The sequence below is a fragment of the Ursus arctos genome, unplaced genomic scaffold (assembly GCF_023065955.2).
Source record: "Ursus arctos isolate Adak ecotype North America unplaced genomic scaffold, UrsArc2.0 scaffold_13, whole genome shotgun sequence".
NCBI lineage: Eukaryota > Metazoa > Chordata > Mammalia > Carnivora > Ursidae > Ursus > Ursus arctos.
The window spans coordinates 9,021,584-9,046,088 of NW_026622797.1; the positions used below are offsets into that span (position 1 = coordinate 9,021,584).

General features: G+C 48.4%; 1 protein-coding gene across 1 annotated transcript in view; it reads right to left on the minus strand.

Moving 5' to 3' along the window:
- The window catches only part of TMEM181 (transmembrane protein 181), a 52,521-nt gene that overhangs the window by 18,911 nt on the left and 9,105 nt on the right, over positions 1 to 24,505 (minus strand). Inside the window, exons 2-6 of the mRNA XM_026504662.4 lie at positions 21,164 to 21,267; positions 14,798 to 14,853; positions 12,996 to 13,086; positions 11,679 to 11,800; positions 8,416 to 8,526 (exon numbers count right to left, since the gene is read on the minus strand). Of these exons, the coding sequence (XP_026360447.2) occupies positions 8,416 to 8,526; positions 11,679 to 11,800; positions 12,996 to 13,086; positions 14,798 to 14,853; positions 21,164 to 21,267 (484 nt within the window). The remainder of the gene's footprint in view (positions 1 to 8,415; positions 8,527 to 11,678; positions 11,801 to 12,995; positions 13,087 to 14,797; positions 14,854 to 21,163; positions 21,268 to 24,505) is intronic.

Here is a 24,505-nt window from a genome sequence, read left to right on the forward strand (position 1 = left end):
TTAAATAAGTGAAAGAGAAAAGTCTAGCAGGTCAGGGTAGAGGGGATGGGGAGGGGAGGAGCATCTATTCAGAGGACAATGATAAGGAAGGACAGCAGATTTCTTGCCAGAAAAACACCAGCCAGAAGACATTTTCGAAGTACTGCAGATGAAAGCATGCAACAAACACCGCTACACACCAACTAGAATGGCCAAAATTAAAACACAACGATACCGGGGCTGACGACGGTGTGAGGCGACTGGAGCCCTCTCATACACTGCCGGGGGAACGTAAAGCAATACTACCACTTTGGAAACAGTTTGTCAGTTTCTCAAACAGTCAAACACACCCCTTCCGCATGAGCCTGCCACTCCAGTCCTAGGTATTTACCCAAGAGACATGAAAGCACCTGTCCACACGAAGATTTATATACAGCTGTTCACAGCAGCCCTACGACAGCCCTGACCTGGAGACCATCTAAATGTCCCTCAACAGGTGAACGGATATAAATAATCTTCGCTGTGTCGGCACACTGGAACAAAAGAGATGAACACTGACACACCCAACAGCATCAGTTAACCTTGAAATAATTACGCTGAGTGAAAGAATTCAAGCATTGTAAGATTGTGTTTATATAAACATTTTTAAAAGATTTATTTATTTAAGAGAGAGAGAGTACGAGCAAAGGGGTAGGGGGACGGGGCAGGGGAGAGAATCTCAAGCAGACTCTGTGCTGAGCATGGAGCTCGAAGTGGGGCTCGATCTCATGACCCTGAGATCACAACCTGAGTCGAAATCAAGAGTCAGACGCTTCACTGACTAAGCCACCCAGGCGTCCTGTGTTTATATAAAATTTTATATAAACACAAATGAATCTATAATGAAAGCAGATCAGTAGTGGCTGGGGGATGAGAAGGTAACAGGAGGAAGGGGCATGAGGGAAATTTTAGGGAGTGAGGGGTATGCATATTGTCTTGATTATGGTGATTGTTTCTCAGGTGTGTACATACGTCAAATGGATCAAATTTTTATTTTAAATGGCGCACTTCATTGTATGTCAATTATACTTCAATAGAGCCATCAAACAAAACCCAACAATTAACAATCAATGTTAATGAGAAAGTAGAGATCATAGTGATTAAGGGCATATGAATTTTGAAATCAGAGACTCAGGTTCAAATCCCAGCTCTTCTATTGTCTAGTTGGGAAACTAGCTTAATCTCACTAACCCTCAGATTTCTCTTCCATAAAGTGAGGATACTATTATCTACTTTGTAGAATTATCAGAACACCTAAGTAGAATACTTATAAAAAGTTTAGCACAGTGCCTGGCAAGCAGCACAAGTTCAATAAATAAGAGCCGCTATTGTAAATCCGACACATAATGTAACTATTATGATCACTGCTATGGTGTTTGCATTTTAAATAGTATCATTTACAAGATGATCAGAGTAGCAGTTATGAGCACCGATGGGGGGTACCAATGTCAACATGATACTCAAATAGAAAAAAGTGTAATATGTATCCTAGTTTGAAAAAACAGATCGTAAGGCACAATCAAGAAAAGAAAGAAAATGTGTTAGCATCAGGAAAAAATTCACAAAATATGTTTAAAGTTACAGTGATGAAAGTATTTGACCCTCAAGAGACTGAGAAGTAAAAGAACTAAGGACCCCCTAAAGGAGGGAGACTGTCAGAACAGTATAACACAACTCGCTCACTTTAAAAATTAACACTAGAAAACAATGCTTTATCCCATAAATGTAGCTAAACGTAAAACATGCTGTTCGTTCTAAACTAAGAGCTCACAGGCGGGAGGAGGAGGAAGGTGAGGTGGAACAAGTGCTCGATTCTGGCCTTCCCTCCTGTGGCCGGAGCCCGGGGCGGGCGGCTGGTGCACAGCGGACCCTCAGAACTGTGCCGCGCCCTAGCCAGTCTTCCTTTGCTCCTGCTGTGCCTTCCCCCACCCCCGATCCAGGGAAACCATATCCACGTAGGGTTTCTCTCAGGGGGCTCCCTTCGCTAGCAGCAGCTGAGAGGAATCACCTCTGTGTTCCTGCGGGACCAGACCAGCCTCCCAGCCCAGTCTGGTTTCCACTTGTGCCAATGGCTTGAAAAGTCTTTTCCCTTGAGGGAGCCCAAGAAGAATGCGGGAAGTTCAGAGAACAGGGCCCTGGCCCCTCACGACAGACATGGATGCAGTGATGCCAGGGATAGGAAGAGAAGGGCCCATGGGGATTCTATCAAACAGCCGGCCAGTGCCTGGCCAGTGCCGTGATTAGGCACCGTGTGGACCTCACTGTATGGAATTAGCAGGGTTTGGTTTTGCGTTTACTTTTAAGCCAGAATGTGTACATTTGAAACTAAAAAGTAAAATAAGTAAAAATAAAGAGAGTAAACTCCCAGAAAACATTCAGGTTTTAGACATTTACTTTGAAATCTTAAGAGCAATCAATCCATTCACCGGCATGTGAAGGTCCTGTGGCCTTCACAAAGCCGCCTTTGCTCTTCCGGAGACTGGGCTCACCCTGCAGTACGGCACACTGACTTTGGAACAAGCATCCATTTTATATGCAAGGCCATTTCTCCCTCATCACAATCTACAGAGTTTCGGTCCGGTTCTCCAATCATCCGTTCATTTGCTGAGCACCTACTTTGCCAATATGCAAGCAAATACGATGTCAAATACTGAGCAGACAAGAAGCCGCGAACTTGTCAGTAACAATGTCCCCAGGAGCTAACGTTATGGCAGAGAACAAATACTTCATGACATCCTGCACCCCTCCCCCCAAGGCTTTTGACTGGGGTAGCCACAGGAACCTCTGGGGCGGGGGGCGCATCGGGGTACTGGCTGCTCAGATCGGTGGTACTCCCAGCAACCTGGTGCAGCACTAAGCAACGCCCTGGAATTGGTTCCAGGCTCAGATTCACAGCCTGGGTTTCCAACACTTGAACACCGATATAAAAGATACTATATAGAAATATTTGGAGGGGGAAAGCCTAACATACGCTTTTGTAATTTGTCCTATGAGAACAACAGGGCAAGTATGACCCAAGAATCCAGTCAGTGCTTCTCGAATGCTGCCGGCTGCCAGTCCTCTCAATTCACATGGAAACCGGAGGGTGTCTACCAGACAGAAAACTGAAGGACTGAAGAGCACAAGCTGTTGTTCTAATCTCATCCCCCAGGGAAAAGTTGTGGTTTAGGAAGAAAAAGGAGGAAATGAAATGTGAACGGCTGATGGCAGTGTCACTCAAGAATTGACCTAAAGGGCACTTAATTAGAGGGGAAAATGCCCACCTCAGCCCTGAAGATGCAGGGAGCTGCGGGGATGTGTGCAGAGAAGGTGTTCACAAGGCTCAGGAGGAAATGACTGGAAAATGAGTAAAAGCGATCTGCAACATGTCTAAAGTCTACACTCCACTGCGTATGCACAGCACGGCCAATGAAACAAACTTTTTTAAGAACAGAGGGGATAAGCAGTATTCTCCTATGTACCTGCGAGACCTGGAGGGTGGTCTTGACTCAACATGGCAACGGGATGTGGGCAAGATGTACCCAGAAGAACAAGAGCCGAGAGAAGAGGCAGATATACAAGGATTGCCGCTCCACTTCAAACAGACATGTACGTAATAGAAATCAATGAACCCGATGTTCACAAAGTATGGGCATGAGAACAAAAGGAGAGAAATCAAGCTTCTCGGTGTAACGGTACACGGCATCAACGACAATGCCAGACAGAAGACAAAGCCCTCAAAGCAGGCAAGACAAGGGCAGATGTATTCTGCCAAAAACAGAGCATCCGAACATTCGGATGGGGCTGCCCTTGTGATGAGTCTCTCTCCCAGTTGGTTGGAGAAGCAACCAGGGTAATTTTCATCCTGGACTCAATTTCCACCAACAAGGAAGAACTGGCAAGTGAAAGCAATGGGGACGCCCAGGGGCAGGTAAGAGCCACAGAGACCAGCACACACGGAGGGAACAGTGAACTCAAGTCCCCGGAAGCCAAAGATTTCCAAGGAAACGCCAAACAGCAGCAATAGAAACCCTCACACGTCAAATTCCATCAAACAGCAAGGCCTGTCTGAAGAAGTGGATGTGGTTGAACAGGCAGCCACATGATGGGCTCTGAGTTTTCAAGTGTGTCACATATTTTGTTTTTACTGAAAGTTAACATACCTACAAAAACTATATGTGTACCCTAAGTGTAGGGCTCACAAATGGAACGCACCAGTGTGAACCGTGTTCTGATCAACAAGCACCACCACCGCACCCCAGAAGCCCCCCGGATGCCCCCTCTGAGTCACTAATTACCGAGGCACACTAGTCCTGATGTAACGGTGCCGGTGCAGATTCATTCTGCCCGTTCTGACCGCTGCCATAAATGGGATCACACGCCGTGTGCTACTTGTATTTGGCTTCTTGCCTTCAACACCACGCCTGTGAAAGTAGCTGTCACCGCGCCTCCTTACTGCCACGCAACACTGCGTGACACTGTGACGACAGCGGTGTGGCACGAGGAGGGACTAGCAGGGCCCGCGTGTGCGCGTCTCTGTGTAGCGCTTACACGGCCGCCAGCGGAGTCAAGAGCTCTGGCTGCCCCGCATCCTCGCCCGCTTCCGCGTCTCCCTGACTTCTTTTTCATCTCAGCCACTCTGGTGGGAGGAGGACGGTATCACTGACATACTTTTTAAGTGTATTTTATTTGTTCTACTTTCTTTACTTCCCAACCGGAAATGAGGTCAGCTTGTAATAAAAAGACAGATTAGATGGGAACAATTTTTAAAGCTTTTTAAAAGGTAAAATTGTAAAGAAAGTGGGCAAATAATTACACCAATACCAGGACGTTAGTAACTGTCACAGTTCGGCATAAAACTTATTTCTGAAATTTCTAGCAGCCAATACCAAGAGGGAAATGTGACCATACAGCTTTCAGTCTATGTCTCATGGAAGGACTTTGTAACAAATGGTTACAAGGAATTCTGTCTGGAGGTTTAGATCAGAGTTCACAACATAGTGGATACAGCAATTTTATAAAAGATACAGACATACTTTGCATAAGGTTATCTGATTTCTTAATGGATCACTGTATAAGTTTTAGACAGAACACTAAACTGTGATTTTCTGAGGTAGCTCTTCCATAACTAAGCTCCTCCGAGGGAACTGCCGGAGGGTATGGAGGACTTCCCCTTTCAAGTATCAGTTGTCTTAGGAGGCTTTAAAAAAAATTTTTCTCTTCTGATTATAAAGGTAATAAAAAGCCTATTATAAAGAAACAGAAGAAAAAAAAGAAATGAACCATTAAACACACCACCCAGAGATAGCCTTCTAGAGTTCTCTATAATAAAAAATGTTACTCAGCACTTTTAATTCATTTACTTTTTCTTTTCCTTTTTTAAAATCAATAGCAGTTTGTGCTATCTATTCTCTGACCAGTTTATTATTTTAACAGCTGCAGAAAAACTAATTTATTTAACCAGAACTCTACTGAAACACAGACTGCTCCCAACTTCCTGCTCTGAAAAATACAAATCTTCATGTACTTTTTTAATTGTTTCATTAGAATAAATTTATTGAAGCAGAATTACTAGGTCAAAAAAAACATGCACATAAAGGCTTTGATACACCGCCAAACTGCCCCCAACACTGAAATTCATTTACACCCACATTAACCTGTATGAAAGAACTTGTGTCCTTGCATTTCACTAACCCTAGGTATGATTTTTGTGCTTTTACCATTTGCTAGGTTAAAAAAAAAAAGCATTCCTTTTTTAATTCTCTGATTCTTTGGTTTATAGCAAGGATAAACATCACTTCACATCTGCTGACCACGTGAGTCTCTTAAGCTGTGAAATGCTACGGTGTTATCCTTCAATTCAACCCATATATAGTTACTACAAGCCTGTTGCCAGGTGCACTGTTGGGTACTGGGGATTTAGAAATGTACAAAAATGGAGAAAAATCTTAGGTGACATCCCCACAGACCCCAGGGGTCTCATGTATCAGCATTCTGGATGCTGAAGAACACTACCCAGAATGAAGTTCTGCCTGATGGCATCGTTCCAGATGAGCGGTTCTGATGGCCACTTCCCTGCTGAGCTCTCCGGTGAGACCACATCATCTGCCTTCTTAGGCAACAGTGCAATGACACGGACCAAGTTCGTCTGAAACGTGTACCAAATTATTTAGGAATAACTCCAAGAGGAAATAAAACAGATAGAAAAGATGGAAGGAGAGAACCCTCATCAAAAATGAACCCATGTACTAGGGTCAGGGTGGACTAAGCCTGGAGGGAAAGCTGTTGAGAACTCAGGGGACGAAGCCCCGGCAAAGATGGAAAGGAGAGGTCCTTTGTCTGAGAAACATGGTGTTCTTTGCTCTCTGCATTCTTTTTTTTTTTTTTTAATAATTTTTTATTATGTTATGTTATTCACCATATAGTACATCTTTAGTTTTTGATGTAATGTTCCATGATTCATTACTTGCGTATAACACCCAGTGCACCATGCAATACATGCCCTCCTTAATACCCATCACCGGCCTATTCCAATCCCTCACCCCCTCCCCTCTGAAGCCCTCAGTTTGTTTCCCGGAGTCATTCGGGGTAATTCTAAAATACCAAAGTCTAAAGCACAGATAGTTAAGCACAGCATGGAATCAGTGTGCCTGAACTTAGGACATCCATCTCAGACCCTATCAGGGTTCAACCTCTGCATCATGAACTCAAGGACACAGGCAAGATGCTGGCCAGATGTTCTGAGGAAAAAGCTCCAGGAAATATTTCATACCACAAAGAACAGAATCCAGATTCGAACTCAAACGATCAGGAGAGGCTGGACCCAGAAGCCAAAACCGCTGCAAAGAAATTCAAGAGTGAAGTGTAATGCCTGAGCGGTGTCGGCGAATTTACAAACCAACCACAAAAGCAGACGATGAGACTCATTATGAGTCAGAATGAGAACAGACCTGAGAGCAGTTATGGAGGAAAAAGTCCAAGGGGTGTTTAGCAGTTGGCAGAACACAAGCCGACAGGTGATGAGGCTGCCGGAGGAGGCAGCTGTCGGGCTCCAGCCACACCTGGAGGACCACCTGCTTCTACTTCATAAACAGGGCATGTGAAGGAAAGGAAGAACCTCCGAGGGGCTGAGACAACATTTTTAAGTATCTGGAGAGCTATGACATAGATAAAGAACAAAACTCATTTTGGGTAGTCTGGAGACAGAACATGAAAGAAAAGTCATATGAATGTTCACAGCAGGTGCCGTTTGCTGAGTGCCTCTGGTGAGCAGGCACCGTGCATGATCCCACGCCCAGCCGACCTCCAGGGACCGCCAGGAAAATGGGGACCACAGGCGCCACCGCGGAGGTGGGCCGGGGGAGGCAGTGCATGTCCAGCACGCAGGAGAGGGCCTACACATCAGAACCGCTCAGTGGAGGGCACCCTGCAATCCAAATAAAGCCCGCAGGTGAATGCTTGCGGCAGCAGTGCTCATAAAAGCCCCAAACGGAAAGAACCCAAACGCCATCAACCACTGAGCAGATACATGAAATGGAATCTCCCACCCAGTGAAACATTCAGCAAAGCACGTGGTGCTGATACCCCCAAATCACAGATGAACTGCAAAAATAGTACACGTAATGAAAGGAGTCCGTCACGAAAGACCACATATGGGATGAATCCATTCACATGAAATGTCCAGAACAGGTGAATCCAGAGACAGAAAGAAGACGAGTGGCTTCTCAGCCCCTCGGGGGCCGGGGGCCGGAGGAACAGGGAACGACTGCCATCAGGCCTAGGGGATGGGAGCTCCAGCTCAGGCAAGCACCATGCTTCAAAAGGAACCCATTACCACCTTCACCCGTCGACATGGCTCTTTGAGGCAGCTATTCTACAGATAAGGACACGGGCTCAACGATGCTGAACGGCAGACGATGGCGCCAGGATCTAAACCAGCTCAAACCCGTACTCCTGGTCACCACGCTGGTTACACTGGGGAACGAGCGAGTGGAAGGAACAAAGAGGCTGACTTCAGTGGGACACAGGATAGCAAAGTTTCACAGTGAGAGCTGTGTTGGGCAGGCCATGTGAGAGCAGAGCCTGCTTCCCGCCAGACGTCCTGGTGGGGCCCGAGGGTGGCTCACAGGCATGGCGAAGGGGGTCCCGCCTTGTTCTTCTTCTACCAGGAGGGTTCACCCGATAACTCTTACTGACCTTCCAACGGGAAGGCTACTCTCTATACTTTCTGTTCAGAACAGCAGAAGGGGTTTCCAATTTCATCCTGTTTCATTAAGCTATACATTGTTTCACATACTTGAGAAATTATGGCTACCCTAAAATAACATGATTTCAATTCTGATATTTATTTCAGTCATTTGACAGAAGAATGGGAGCTAAACAAGCCATGGAAACACTGAGGTCAGCTGGTATGCTTACCGTAAAGTTCATTTCCTTGATGGGTAGCTTCAGGTGTTCAAATCCCACAATCACGGTATACTGCGTGTAATTCAAGTAGCCGAGGTGCGCCACGATAATTTCCGCACACTTCTGCAAAGACACAAGGAAGAGCTGTGTCTTTAAAGCGAGTAAGACTGGCTCCCCCACCAACTGACCCATGAAGTAACACATTTCAACAACAGATGAGCAGAATTAACCAGCTCCAGGGAACTTGCCAGAGCCCAGAAAAATTCAGATGCCAGCCAAAAACAATTCTTAGAAAGAAAAAACCAAATGGATATTTTTGGAAACAAATAATAGATGATTTGCAATCATTAGACTCTTTCTACTTTGGACGATTCAAAATAATGTCACCTGCATAAAAAATTTAACAATGCAACACAAACCTGACATTCATACAAATACACTAGCGGGGGTGGGGGAGCATAAGCTAAGACACAACAAATTAGACCCCCGAGCCTCACTCTCCTCCCTGCTCACTTCCACAGCTGCCGCATGATATACAGAGTGACTGGCTGCCCCCTCACCCCCATGCCTCTCCTTCCCTACACGGGACCTTTGTAGTAGTCTCTGTTAGGAGGTCAGGCCTGCACCCAAGGCAAAGGCTACAGGACAATGGCTAGTGTGATTACACGCGTGTGTGTGCTCGCTGCCTGCCCAGAGGCCCTGTCTCCTGTCTTGTACAGTTAGGAGCTGGGTGCCTCTATTTCAGCATGGCCGGGGTGGTAGATACGGATGTGTACTCAGCGGCCGGGCAGCCAGTGACCTGGGCGCAGCCACGCACCCAGCACACCCCTCGAAGTCCTCTCGGTCTGGGTGGCGCCTGTGAGAGCCACGGCTGTGAACAGGGCAATCACCCCTCCTGTGGATCAAAGGCTCCCCAAGCCGTGAAAGTCTGAGGTCAGGTAGGAAAACAGATCTGGATGTTCACGGGAAGCCTTAAAAAGATAAGCGGACAATCGGCAGGCAGGGAGTGCTGACTTAAGGGCCAGGGAAGAAGTCAGAAGGGGTGAGTGTGCATGTTGCCCCTGGTCTCCGCAAAACCAAATTCATTCCTGACAGGTCACAGGAGGACACGTGGGGACAGGGGCAGCTAAGTACTGGGCAGTACTCAGTACTCAGTGAATAGATCTGTGCTGCACAGATGACCACTTCTCACAAGTCTGGACTTTCAGAGGATGTTTGAATTAATAAAACAGTTATATCTCAGCCTGCATATATCTTCAAGTTTATAAAAGGTACAGTGAGACCACCCAGTGGTTTGGGGGTTCTCCGTTCAAGCCATGGTTTGCGCACCGAACACAACGTGCCCCTGCAAAATCCCTTGTGAGAGCACAGCATTCCCACCCACCTGGCGTGGACCACCTGCTACCCAAGATGGACGGCGTTTTCTCTTTATGTTAAGACAAAGGTAGTATATAAATGGTGGTCAATAGCTCTAGAACATAAAAATCCCATCTTTTTTTAAGTCAGGGCAGTGCTCCTGGGAGGGCTGGGGAAGGACCTGCACAGAGAGACAGCAGAAGAGAGAAGTCCCCAAGGGTGACACAGTAGAAACTGTGGGAGTGGGGAGACACTACGGTGAGGTACCAAGGGCCACTCTCAAGGTGCACAGTGTTGGGGGCACTGCCAAGAAGCAACAGTGCAGACAAGCAGCCTCACGGGCAGCCCGGCGCTGTTCAGAGTACAGGCCTCAGACAAGGTGACCGAGTCATCCTTGTGGGTCTGAGACTTGTCCCCATTTAAATCGGAAAGTCCCCCATCCTGGGAAACTCCTTGGTCCTCGCAAACCAGAAAGATCAGTCACATTAGCCTTACAATAAAGTCACCGACCCCCTGTTCATCATCATCACAGTGCAAGAAGGAGCAAAGCCAGGTGCTGAAGTCCCAGCTAAGGCTGGACTCCACAGTCTTCCTGGGGGTGGAGGCGAAGCCCCGCCCGTGCACGGTCCTTTCAGACCCCGGATCCATCGTCCCTCCCGATTACGCGGCAGAACTAACACAGCACCTACTGCACACAGACGTGGTGTGTGCTCGGCCCCGCACTGGGCACTGCAGGCTCTCACAGCCGGTATCCTACTGGATCCTCGCCACTTTCTGAGGATGGTCGGGGGGGCGTAACACCACTTTGTGGACGAGGACAACACATTTTAGAGGCTGGCCCAGCTCTCCTGCGACAGGTGACAATGGAGGCAGGGCGAGAGTCTGGTCACTTGTGTGGCTTCCCGAGCAACACCTGCCTGGGCCCACGAGGCCAACCCAGTGGGCGGAACCGCTGCTCGGGTCGGGGAGCAGCCGCCTCGGGATCTTCAAACAGACGCCAGCAGAGAGGGACCCCAGACAGGGGCCAGCATCCAACGGGAACCCTTCCCCACCTGAATGCTTTCCTGCCAGGACAAACAGGCCTGCTGCCTCACTGCTGTCAACCAGGCGGTGCGTGGCTGCTAAGCGCACGAGCTCTAGAATACAAAAGCACGGGCTGAAATCCCGGCCCCTGCTCACTATGTGTGTCACCTCTGGCTAGTGCTCTGATCTCTCTGCGCCTCAGTTTCTTCTTGTGTACAGCAGGGCTTTGGTAGCGGGGCCCGCTCTGGGGACTGATGGAGACCTGAATGTACGGGAAGCCTGGCATGACACCTGTCAGCGAAACCACCTTCCTAACCCCCCAATCCACGCGTTCTCTTTCCGATGTTCCATGTCCCCCATGCCCCCCATGACCTGCTTAGTCCCAGGGGATCACCCTGTTATATACAGAGCGGTCCCAGTTCTGACTCTTGGGACTCTGACAGAATATGGCGCCAAAAATATCAAGAGCGAGGGTTCCTTTCTCACTTTGGACCACCAGGTTTCCTATCGCATAACCACACACTGCACGCTGAAGTAGACGCTCAAACAAGTAGGCCACCCTCCCTACGAGGCCTGGGCCTCTGCCCCCGCAGGTGCACCAGGGCTGGAAACCCGAAGCCCCGGCAATTCAGAATGACCACGGCGCAGTGACAGACCTTCACAGGCGACAAGCAGCCCGTGAACAGCCATCTGTAGACACACCAGGCGGTACACAAACAGTGAAAACAGGCATCGTGTGCGTGTGTGTACATGTGTAAGAATTTATAAGGGTATCAGCGCAGAAAGTTAGGTGAGTGTTCCGCACCATCACTGGTATGATTCCATTCTTTTACTCAGGAAAGCACATACGTAACAGGGCAGCACGATGAATAATCGCTGATCATTCGAACACTCACCCCTGCACAGGTGAGGGTCCTTGTCCGGTTGTGAACTTTGTTGTGAATGAACATGGTGGTTCCATCTTGAGCTACACCGTCAACTTTAACAGTCATGAGGAAACTTGTCTGAATAGATGTTTCTACAAAAGAAAGAAATTCAGTGTTAGAGACGACATCAGCCAAGGTGAGCGCCCAGAAGGGTCCTGCGACCACCTCAGCCTCGGCACATGTGAAAACCGCACACCTGTCAGCAAAGTAAGCCTTTCCATCAGGTTCTACATCCAACCCATCACCCAGGGGCCCATGTAAAAGCCTACATTACAGGTCCACCAGTTTCGGTTCACAAAAAGGCAACCATGTTGTGGCTAATGAAATTTTATTTTTTAATTTCCCACATAAATGTTTACCTTAACGTTACACTAAAATAAAATTAGATTTCCTATTTTTGTGATTACACAATTTATTATTTTTCTGTTTTTATGCCCATTGTTAAAAAAAAAATCAGATAATAAAAAATATAAAGATGTCATTAAACACAATCCTACCACCTAGAGGTAATAACCATAATTAACATCTTGTGCCCGTCCTTCCAGACCATTTTCTAGGCATATAAACATACAGTGATACCAAATTATTTATGTTTTTTAAGATGTTACAAAAAAGGGGTTAATGTTTTGGTAATCCATATTTTTTTTAATTTAATTCACTGTGGTTATGGGGTTATCTTTTCAGATTCTTTCTCAACCAAGGTGCCTCATCTGACTCATAGAACACGGGAAATAACGTGGGTGACCATTTTCTCAGTTCGCCCCGGGTGGCACATAACTAGTACCGCTCCAGGAAGCAGCGCTGAGGCATTAGAGACTGGGGCACGCCAGGGCAGGCTTCTCAGCCTCAGCAGCACCGGTGTTCTGAGCCAGATCACCCTCTGCTGTGGGGCTGTACCATGCTCTACAGGACGGTCGGCACCCTCCAGATACTAGGAGCATTCTTCTGCCCCAGTGGTGACAACTGCCAAGTGTCCCTGGGGGACAGAACTGTTGCCTCAGGGCATTAGAACTGAAGCCTCTCCCAGAACCCCACGGAAAAAGGCGCCGTAGCAATGGCTAAACTGTGCAGCCACTGAGCTAAGCGGACTGAGCGCTGCATCGTAACTTTCTCTGGAAGACACTGGCAGAAACATAAGGGCCTTCCAATTTGTTGTTTTATAAAGAATAATGAGCATCCCTGTGATCCATCTTTGAGCGCTTGTTCAAAGATTTTAAAGCTCTCTCAATCTTTAAAATATGGTGCTTTGTACAAAGAAACATCATTTCGAAATGTCAGGCTTCATACCTTTTGACTGAACCAACTCCACAACACATGTCAGCCACAGTTGCTGATTGTATGTAGACAACGGATTTGAAAGGATTTGAATTGGCTTCAGCTAAGGCAGAAGAAAAAAAAGTTAAGTAATCCATATGACCTTCTTATTAAGTCTCCCAAATAGCTCATCTTAACGTACAAAATTTACATTTAGTAAAAGGTTTGTGTAAGCTCCGCAACAGAAACGTGTAGTTTTCCTTTAGACAATATAAGTAAAATTCTGCCTTCCAGAAAAAGAAAAGCTTAACATTCTATCGCATCCCCTCTGTCTCATGAAAACCTCTAAGCAGGCAATGTCCATGACCTGCAGCCTTGGGCCCATATAAACAGCAAGAAAAAGCCATCCTGGAGGAAAAAAATTAAAAGTACATAGGATAAGATGTATCATAAGATAATAAAGGACACCAAGGATAGATCTTCATAGTCACAAGACTCATTTCCTCAGTTCCAATATGCCAGATCAGTCACTGTTTGAGGTCTATTGTTCTCAGCTTTAGGAAAGTCTTAATGCCTTTGGGAGGGAAAAATCAGAGGGGACCCCATGGCCAATGATGCTTCTGCGGTGTGTGTGCTGAAAACCATAATACTGGCTTCCATCAGCCGTGGGAGAGAGAGAACATTGCTTAAGGAGCCCACCCACGGTTCCAAAGAAAGGCGTTATTTGAATGCACAGTCTACATAAATATGTAGTGTCTGTGTTCTAGTACCGATAGAAACGCCCTGCGACTGAAGGCTCGCCCGAAGCCACGAGGCCCTGAAACCCACCAGATGATGGTCTATCATCTTTCAGAGGTGAGCCTGATCTTTCGGGAGCAAAGAGTTTGGTGGGATGGCAGCTATTTTAGTGTCAAAAAAAAAAAGGACTTAGATCCTGAGAGAAAGAAATTTTAAAAGACCGAACTATGTTCAGGAAACCCCGATGACAGCACCTCTTCAAATCAGGTCCTCAGGGAAAGACGTAAAGAAAATCAAGAAACGCAAATGTCAGTGGGCTAACCAGAGGGCCCTTTCCAACTAGCAAGAGTAAGAGGAATTAAAAGGTAAGTTTTAGGACATTTTTCTCCTTTTGCTTTTTGGAAATTGTAAGGGTGAAAACCTACCAGAGAGCTAAGAGAAGGAAGACGGGGATGTTTGGGGTCAATCCAATTTAAACATTACGGTGCCATGAGAATGTGGGACCATTGCATTCAGTTTATAGATAAAGAGATTATGTCTGGTATGCAGAAAAACAAAGGGGTTTAGTTGTTTGGGCTCCCACAATTAGCATTTATTAAAGATTACTGAAATTCTCCAGTTGGAAGGAACTTTGTATTTCTTTAATGATGGTGAAGAATCAATCACATTTAAAAAAGAAAAGAAAAAGGATTTTTTTCATTTAAATGGAGTTCATGCAGGAATACCAAACAATCATTAGAAAGCCAAGTGGAGACCTGCATTAACTTGCATAAATGCAGTAAGGAATGGTCAGATGCCCAAGGGAGCACTGCCAGAACTTACGGTCTAGGAAGACTTGAGGGCATGAGGAATCGGGGTGAGTCGACTGGTATTTGGAAAGCAACTGCTGCTCCCTGAGCTGACAGCACCATCCTCTCCAGGCTGCGCTATTACCGCAGCAGAGAAGGTCCTTCTAGCAAACAAGAGGCCAGAAGCCAGCAGCTGACCGCGGGGTGAGACATGCGTGCTGCCCGGCCAGGGTGGTGTGTGCCCCAAGGATCCCGAATGACCCGGAAGTGACTAGGGCCCCGCCAGCCACCCCTTCGACGCAGTCTTACCTTTTTACTATTATTTAGTGAAAAATTAGCTGCAGACGTCTGGATTACTTTGGGCCCTAAAAGTGTAACAGAGAATGAGAAAAGCAGGTTATATCTATATCAATAATTAATTTACTGATTGTTTTTCAAATGCCAAGAAAGACACACATTATGTAGAGGTGGTCTTACTGTCCTGGTTTGTCCTTAGGGGACATCTAAACACATACAGACACAACACCCACCCTGCTGCGCTTCATGTCCCCAACGCAGGTGAGCACGATATGGCCACCACACACTGTACATGATTCCCACGGGATCCCTCAGGCCAAAACCTCTCCTTTGCTTTCAATGAGTGCTCACTCTGTAGTGCTTGGATCCAAGAAACTATTAATGACACAGACATCGTCCGTATATTTTGTAAAGTATAAAGATTTCTACTAAAAAATTAAGACACACTTATCTGTTCACCCAATTAATCCAGTCTTCCAAAAATATTTATTAAGCTCAGGATATAAAAAAGCATAAAATATATGAATGTATACTCAATGTATATTCCTGAAATAACTGATATATAAGCTTCGTGGAATCTTACATGTAATTTTTCAGAGCTTTGGCCTCAAAGGAAAGCAGTGTGAAGTAGATTTTAATTTAATTCATTCTAAAATCACTCTCAGCGGTGATGCTAGTATTCTGGGCGCCTCAGTGACCAAGGAGGCTCCACGGAGAGGAGGAGATAGACGAGTACGCACAGGAGTATGTACCGAGTTCAGAACCAATGCGCTGACCGGGGTTTAGAACATGTTCGTGAATGCTGAGGAGGCTGTCCCTGCGTGCGAAGGAGGCTGCACCCACAGTGAGGCTTATTTTAAACAGATTCACAATCTGAGCAAACCCCTGTTCCAGGAAATAAGGCAGTCCGCTTTCTCAGAGAGAATTAAGAACTGGGAGTCAGGGACGCCTGGGGGGATCAGCTGGTTAATCTGCCTTCCGCTCAGGTTATGACCCTAGGGTCCTGGGATCGGAGTCCTGCATTGGGCTCCTTGCTCAGCGGGAGCCTGCTTCTCCCTCCCCCTGCTTGTGCATGCTCTCTCTCTCTCTCTCTCTCTCATAAATAAATAAATAAAATCTAAAAAAAAAAAAAAGAACTGTGAGTCAGAAAAGTCTAGACTCTAGTCTTAGCTAACTTGGCTTTCTGAATCTGTTTTCACATTTGCAAAATGAGGGTGACTGACCCAGCGGTCACTAAGGCACTCCTAATTCTGAAATCCTATAACGTTATTACCGGAGGACTTAGGATGGTGATTTTGTGTTAACTTGGCTGGACTGTGGGTGCCCAGATATCCGGCTAAATGTGAGTCTGACTGTGTCTGTGTGGGTGTTTCTGGATGAGAGTCACATTTGAATCAGTTGACGGAGGAGAGCAGACTGCCCTGGCCAAAGCCGGTGGGCCTCATCCGAATGGTTGAAGGCCTGAATAGAGCAAAAGGCTGCCTAAGGGAGACTCTGCTCTCTGCCTGGGCTTGCTCTCGGTCTTCAAGCTGGCCCATCAATATTCAGCTGTTTCCAGACACAGACTGGACCTTATCCGGCTCTCCTGTGCTTCTAGCTTGTCGATTACAGAACTTGGAATTTCTCAGCCTCCATAATCATGTGAGCCAGTTCCTTATAAAAATTCTCTCTCTCACTCCACCCCTGCCCCTCTCCCTCTCTCTCTCTATACATATGTACACACACACATACACACACCTCCTATTGGCTCAGTTTCTTTGGCGAACCCTAATACAGAATTTGGTACTGACAGTTGTTATAGAGGAAGACCTTTTTCATATTGGTTCTGGGGTTTCTGGAATTGGCTCTCTAATGTGATTCAGGTGTAAAGATGGTAATGACTCTATGTCCAGTAGTAAAGACAGCACTGGTGATTCATGAAAATATGCACAATATCTCTACTGGATACTCCTAATCAACCACTTGTAAGAAGGAGCTAAGTGACTCTATTTATGATATTTTAGAATATTTTCGGAAAATTAACAAATAGAATGAGGGTGACTGGTTGTTCCTAATGTTCCCGGACAAAGCGGTAGAAGACAAGGCGAGCTCCGGAGTTTGACTTCCCAGCTCCAGTGCCACGTATATGACCTGTGCATCCTGCCGGACAGCCTTATCTCCTGTAGCCGCAGGGCTGCGTGCTGGACTCAAGCCCGGAATCTCATCCTGCAGCTGGCTGAATTACAACACAAGCTGCACACCAGCTCACAGGCTGCCTCACTGTTCAAGTGAGGGCACTGGCTGGGAAGTGGGGCGATCCTGGTCTGGGGACGTGCAGGAAGATCCTGATGAAGATGGGGGCTCGGAGCTGCTAAATTTAGATGCATCTTCTCTGCCACTGGAAGCATTCTCTGCATTCCCAGAAGCAGCCTTTCCACCTCCGTCTGAAGTGGAAACCCTGCCTTACCTAAGGAGACAGACTCCCCTGACGGCCATGCAGGACAATGCCGATTCTGCTCAGCAACCTCCCTCTCTGATTCTAGAACGGTAACTAGACTCAAGTTCCAGCGGGCTCCTAAAGGTGGGGTACAAAGTATGACCCGTGGGGAGATGCATTACACTCCAAAAGAACTACGTGAGTTTTCTGATTTATACAGAGAGAAATCTGGGTAACTTGCGTGGGAATGAACACTAAGGGTGTGGGAAAATGGTGGAAGGAACATAAAGTTGGGTTGGTCTGAATCTATGGATGCAGGCTCACTAAGCAGAGAGTCTGCATTGCATGCTGGTACTCTGGGAGTTAGGAAAGGCTCTAACAGTTTGGTTGGTTGGTTAAAACATGGACCAAAAGGTGGTCCCCAGTGAGCAAATTAGAAATGCCACACCTACCTTGGTTTAATGGAGAGGAAGGGATGCGAAGGCTTAGGGAGATTGGAACATTGGGGTGGATTTGTCATTTAAGATCTGCTGGGAGATTCCAGGACATAGAGCTTTCACCATGAGTAATAAAGTTGTGAGGGGGGCCCCAGCATCCTTAAAGAGTTCTATGACTGTCCTGCTCTGTAGACCAGATCTTACAGTAGGAGCCATGGTCACTGAACTGGGGAAACCCAGTGCAATGGGAGTAACTGGATCCCGGGAGTGGTGGGACTAAACAGTGGCACTTGCCCCCCCAAAGCAAGGTGGGTATGGCTCCTGTAATGGACAGGACAGTCAAAGCAGCAATCAGAAGAGTCTGAGTCACAAAGACGTATGGGGCTGGCTAGTTGATTATGGCGTTCCTAGAAGTGAAATCCACAGGAAGCCTACTAAAGTCTGACTTGATCTGCGTAAGCAGAAAAGTCTAAGTCAAGTGAACAAAAGTCTAACCTGAATCATAAAAACAGAGAGTCACAACCCGTCAATAGTTTCCGGATTTGAGCCACTTTACAAACCCCTTAATGAAGGGAAGAAGACTGGGTCCCCTTAAGAAAGCACCCCAGTACACTGACAAAAATGTAGACTGCTTATCATTCTCCCAAAGAACCTACAGCCTTTTAACCAAGATAACTGCACCCTGGGGAAAAGGAAATACATGTTGGGGTCCCCTGGACACTGGCTCTGAACTGACCCCAACTGCAGGAAACCCCAAACATCAGTGTGGTCCACCAGTCAGAGTAGGGACTTACGGAGGTCAGGTAACCAATGGGGTTTTAGCTCAGGCACATGTCACAATGGACCCAGCGGGTCCCCGAACCCACCCTATGGCTAAACACCAGTTCCAGAATGCATAACTGCAAGACATATACTCAGCAGCTAGCAGAATCCCCATACAGGTTCCCTAACTTGCGGAGTGAGGGCTATTATGGAGGGAAAGGCCAAATGGAAGTCACCAGAACAGCCTCTACCTACAAAAATACAATCAAAACCAGTGTCACATTCCTAGACTGCAGCCATTAGTGTTCCCATTGAGGACCTGAAAAGAGTCCCACCACATCCCCATTCAACTCGCCTATCTGGCCTAGGCAGAGGGTAGGTAGATCTTGGAGAGGACAGTGGACCACCGTCAGCTGAGCCAGGTGGTGATTCCCACCGCAGCTGCTGTACCAGCTTGAGCAAACGCACACAGCCTCCTGCCCCTGAGCGACGCAGCTACCGCTCTGGCAAATACTGGCCTCGTCCCTGGGAATAAGGCCCACCGGAAGCCAGGCGAGCAACACACCTTCCCTGTCCTACCCCAGAGGTACGTCACTCCCCAGCCATACACCAGAGTTTGCACAGATCTCAGTCTTCTTTCCCTTCCACAAGCTCTCATGCTGGTCCATCACGTCGATGCCATTGTGCTGATTAGACCTAGAGAGTAAGAAGTAGCAGCTACCCTAAACTCATTCGTAAGACACTTGCATGTCAGAGGATGGGGAATAAATCTGGTTAAAATCCAGGGGCCTCCTACCTCAGTGAAATTTCCAGGGGTCCCATGCTGTGCACCACGGAGAGCTATCCCTTCTAAGGCAAAAGATGAACTGTTGTATTTGGCTCCCCCTATAACCAAAACGGAGGCACGGTGCTTGGTGGGCCTTGCCTCTTTGCATTCTGGAGGCAACATCTTCCTTGTTTGGGTGTGATACTTTGGCCTATTTACCTAGTGACCCAAAAAGGTGCAAATTTTGAGTGGGGCCCAGAACAAGAGAAGGCTTCCCAGCAGGTCCGGGCTGCCGTGCAGGCTGCTCTGCTCTCAGGCTGGGGCCCAGGGATCCGGCACAGCCACTGGCACCTGGAAGGTCAGAACAGACAGGGATGCCATCTGGAGGCTTCGGCAGGGCCGTGCAGGTGAGTAATAAAGCAAGCCCTGAGGATTTTGGAGCAAAGCCTTGCTATTCCCCCCAGGTAATGACTCCCTTTGGGAGACACGGCTCTTGGCTTGCTATTGGGCCTCAGCAGAGACTAAATGCTTATCCACGGGCCCCCAAGTTACCGCGAGACCTGAGCTGCCCATCGTGACCTGGCTGCTCTCTGACCCACCGGGCCATGAAGTCGGTCACGCAGGGCAGCACTCCATCACAAACGGAAGGTATGCATGTGATCAGGCCCAAGCAGTCTCTGAAGGCTAAAATCTCGATCAGTATCTACCTATATCCTATTGGTGTGTTTCTCTGGAGAACCCCAGTATCAGTACCCGCTGGGAAGAAGGAAAAGGATGTGGGAATCCTGACACTGTTTTTCTGATCTTGGCCTGGGTGCATCACTTCGTTTTTGCAAGAGTAGAAAAGACTGAATAAAATCACGGACGTTGTGACAGACAGTGGCTGAGGGAAACAAGAGTTGGCTGAAGTCCGGTGAGAGTCCACTCACGAGGCTATCAATGCCTCTCCTACCAATCTTCAAAGGCCGGTTATGAAAACTGAGTAAGATGATGGACACGTCCTGTGCCGGGATTGATGTAACTTATTTCTTGTTGACCTCGCAGGCAGGAAAAGAGGAGGCTGGCTACAGCTGCTGTTAATCACCAGGATGTTCACCATCAGCGGGCAAACAGCATCTAAGCGACCGCCCTCACCCCCAGCTTCCTTGGGCCAGTCACCAGCCCCCCAAGTCCAGCTGAGGTTAAGAAACTAGCCTTTAGAGGCACAACTGCCTCTGGGACAGGCTAAGCCTAATGTCATTCACGCTTTAATATGAAATGCCGTAATTAAACAAACACCTGCCAGAACCACGCTCACTGACCACGGTATTTAAGAGGGAAAGAAGAAACAGCCTAAGCAGGTCCTGGTCTCCTGTTCCCTGGACAGGGCTGAAGAGACCGGGTTGCTGGAAACCTTAGGAAAACGGGCCGACTTCTCTCATCTGTTTTCCATCTGTGTGAAATGGGGTTGGACTGGAAGCTAAAATCATTATGGTGTGGCTCCTCCCCTCCAACTGCATGCCATGGAACCCCAGGGCACTGGGGCCCTGAACACAAGGCCAAAGCCAATCTGCAGACTCCCTCCCGCCAAGAGTTCAGGGCGACACAGAGCAGCCTCCAGGCTCCCCTCGGTCACCCAAGCCCTGTGCTGACAGCCATCTCATGCCCCCGTAGTGGACTATTTACATGGCCTGTGGCCCCCATAAGTCAGCACGTTCTGGACTCCCCAGTGCCCAGGCTGGGTCCTGCGCACAGGAGCCTCTACAGAAACGTTTGATTATCCAATAAAAGGTACACAGTCAAGACTACCCAGGGCTGCCAAGCTAAACTCAAGCCCTGGCTGCAATGAGGGGCGACACCCGGTTACCCCTTGCCCAGTGGGCTCAGAATGAAGTGGCGCTTCACCCTCCACCAAGGGGCCCTTAGCAGGTGACAGAAAGTGGGAATAGCTTGGCCGGGCTGAAAAGCATGCACCAGGGTGACTATAAATGATAAAATGACCAAGAACTGCACCTTACCTCTGATCCCGACGAAGACGGTCAGGCCAAAACAGACGAAGAAGACGACAAACACGAGGACAAAGTGGCGCTTGGAGAGCGTGTAGAGCCGCATGGGCGCCAGCCTGCAGAGAAGCCAGTGGGGGAGGGTCAGGTGGGGGTCGGGGCTGAGTCCACAGGAGGCCCCTCCCCAAACCAGCAACACCCCCAAGCTGCATCAGGCTGCCCCCTCCCCACCTCAGAAACGGACCTACTCTAAACGCAGGTGACCTGCCTGACAAAACTGTCTAAGTTATCAGAGGGACCACCGCAGGATGGGCGACTGTCCGGTATGTCAGGGGTGGAGAGGGCCCCTGCCACCCTGCTCTGGATGGGGCCAGCCAAGCCCCGCTCCTCATGGCACGGGAGTGAGCTGGGGCGTCGGTGCCCACCGAGAGCACATCCCACCACGCCACACACGGCTGGACCCCCGCGACACATGCTCGCCTTCTGCGGCCAGAGCAGAGCCCGAGTGCGCGGAGGACCCTAACCCACTCAAGCGGACACTCGGCCTGTGCTGTGAGCTGGCACCATCAAGCCCAGACTGGGAACAGCACGTGCCACCAGCACACATTTTCCTACCCGGCCCTCCAGGTGGCCCACGACCTGGTTTGTCCAGTCCAGGGCTCCTTATAACACCTGTCCTGCATCAGCCCCCCGGTGAAGCTCAGCCTGACTTCTGCTGCAGGGTCTAGTTCTGAAGGAACTGAACAAGCTGCCCGCACTCCTCTGTGACTTACCCCGGGGGGGACAGCGGCTGAGCGGATTCAGCCCAATGCCCCCCCTCAGGAGGTCCCCGCCTATTCACCCCTACTCTTTCCTCTGCTCAGAAGAAAATGGCAGTGGGGGAGGGATCAGTTCTCTTCTAAAACTCCCTACCTCAGGCATCAGTAAACAAAAGAAAAATCCATGAAGGACCCGACAATAAATGTTTGAGGCTTGGCCAGCCACACAGTCTCCGTCTCCAGTCCTCACTGCTGCCTCTACACGCAGCCCAGACGTCACGTACGCATGCATGCGTGGCTGTGTTCCAATTCAACTCTACCACAAAGAGGCAGCGGGCCAGGTTCGGGCCCCAAGTGGCCGACCCCTGCCTTATAACCCAAAGTGGAGACCCATAAATCCAAAGAGACAAGCTTGCGGGGGGGTTGTTTTGCTTTATTTTTTTTACATTATTTTTATTCCCTTAGCATTTCCTGGTCTGGGGAGCTGAGACAGAAAGAGGAATTTCTCATGCCTCAGGAACAGAACACACACTCCAGGACAGGGAAAACCAGGCTTAGAACTGAAACGGAGGGAAAGGTTATTTGCTTTCATGGTGCTGTGTGCACACACACAACCTCTCCTTTACGTGGCTGAAGATTCCAGTTCCTGAGCAGGAAATCAGCTGGATGGTATCTTGGGGCAAAGGTTGGGGCCCATAAGCCACCTTTGCTCAGACATGGCTTTGCTGATTACTAAGCCGGCTCTCTCCAACAGGACCCGCCAGGCCTCTGGGAGAGTGAACTCTGAGGTCAGTGCCACCGTGTTTCATGGAATGACGGTACCAGTGAAGAAATAAAGGAATGAATGTCTCTGTTTTATTCTTGGGACACAGGTCCAAAGGCCAACCCACAAACAACCCTGCTATGCATGAGAAATGAGAGCCAGTGAATTAAGCAGCCTGATCCCAACATCGATTTTGGACCCTAAAGTTTGTTTTTAAAGATTTATTTATTTATTTTAGAGAGAGTGAGAGAGGAAGTAATTAAGGGGTGTGGGGAGAGTAAGGGGCAGAGGGAGAGAATCTCAAGCAGACTCCTAGCATAGTGTGGAGCCTGACAAGGGGCTCAATCTCACAACCCTGAGATCATGACCTGAGCCAAAGTGAAGAGTCGGACGCTTAAATGACTGAGCCACACAGGCACCCCTGGACCCTAAAGATTTTAAGAGGCCTGAAAGCCTTAAAACAGTAGAGTCATAAAGAACCTCCAGGAGGAAGTCCAACCCCTTTGACTTAGACACGGGGACACTGAGGTCCAAGACTGTGGAACACTTGCCCAAGATGTCACAGCTCTGCCCCTTGGCGGTAACTGCTGGTCCCCAGGAAGGAGGCTCGGGGGAGCAGGAAGAGCTGAGGGGACCCATCTCCACAACTGCACTTCTGGGGAAAGCCCTGTGGAGGCGGGGCCGGCATCAGAACAAGGTCCTCTTTGTCATCGCTCTGCTGTCCCCAGGTGTCAAGGCTAAGAATGCAGTTCCTCTGCACAGTCTGCAGAAAGGAATTCACGGGACATTTTCACTATGAAAAAACCCTACACGAAGCTAAATGGACTAGACGTTGGGAAAGGCAACTGAAGTCTGTAGTTCACAGGACTGCGTCAATGTTGTTCTCTTAGTTTTGATCAAAGTGCCATGGTGCTGAGACGCCAGCATGAGGTGAAGCTGGGGGAGGGGTGTCCAGACACTCTGTACTATCTCTGTCACTTGCCTTGTAAATCTAAAGTTATTTAAAAAATTACCCAGAGTCACGGCACCCCAGTCTACTGCTCTCAGGGCGACTTGCCCACCCCACCCGGTGCGGGGGCTCTGAGGGGCACTGAGGGCTCCCAGCACAGGCGAGAGCCCAGAAGACATTACTGGGAAGCAGAGATAAATACAGTAAGAACAATTATATTTAAATTTTGATTTTTAAAACACACTATCATTAAAACACGTTATCAATGACTTGTTGGGAAAGCAGTTACTGAACAGAAGAGAGGGAACGGGAGGAAAGGGACCAGCGAGGCCCCGAGAGCACAAGGTCGAGTTCCTGCAGCACACACCCAATCCCTCCCCCCCCCCCGGGGGGCTCAATACAAATCTAGCACCTCCCTTCCTTAAAACTGCCACTTAAATCCAATTTATTACAGATTCTCCTGGTTCAGAAATCAGGCCTCACCCAATTCAATGGAAAAAAAGACACAGAGAAAGCTAAAGAAGCCCCCTGCCCGAGGAAACCTCACTGGACACAACCACGTCCAGGATCTAGGCTTGCTGGGGACCAGCTGGGCAAGGAGCTGCATTTCTGCTGTCTTCAGCTTTCTGACGAGCCTTAAACCTTTCCAGGCACCCTCAGCTGGGGCGTCTGGGGTCCAGAGACCCCCTCCAGCCACAGGGAGTCGTGGGCCAGGGCCAGCACCAAGATAGCTCGGTTCTGCACCACGGTGCCTCCTCCCCAGGGCTACTTCTGCTCTCAACTTCACCTCTAAAAACTTTGAGGCAATTCACCAAAACCCTAGAGACTTCCAAAACCTCAGAAACATCTTCCTATTCAAGACAAATCACAGGTCCACACTGTTGTTC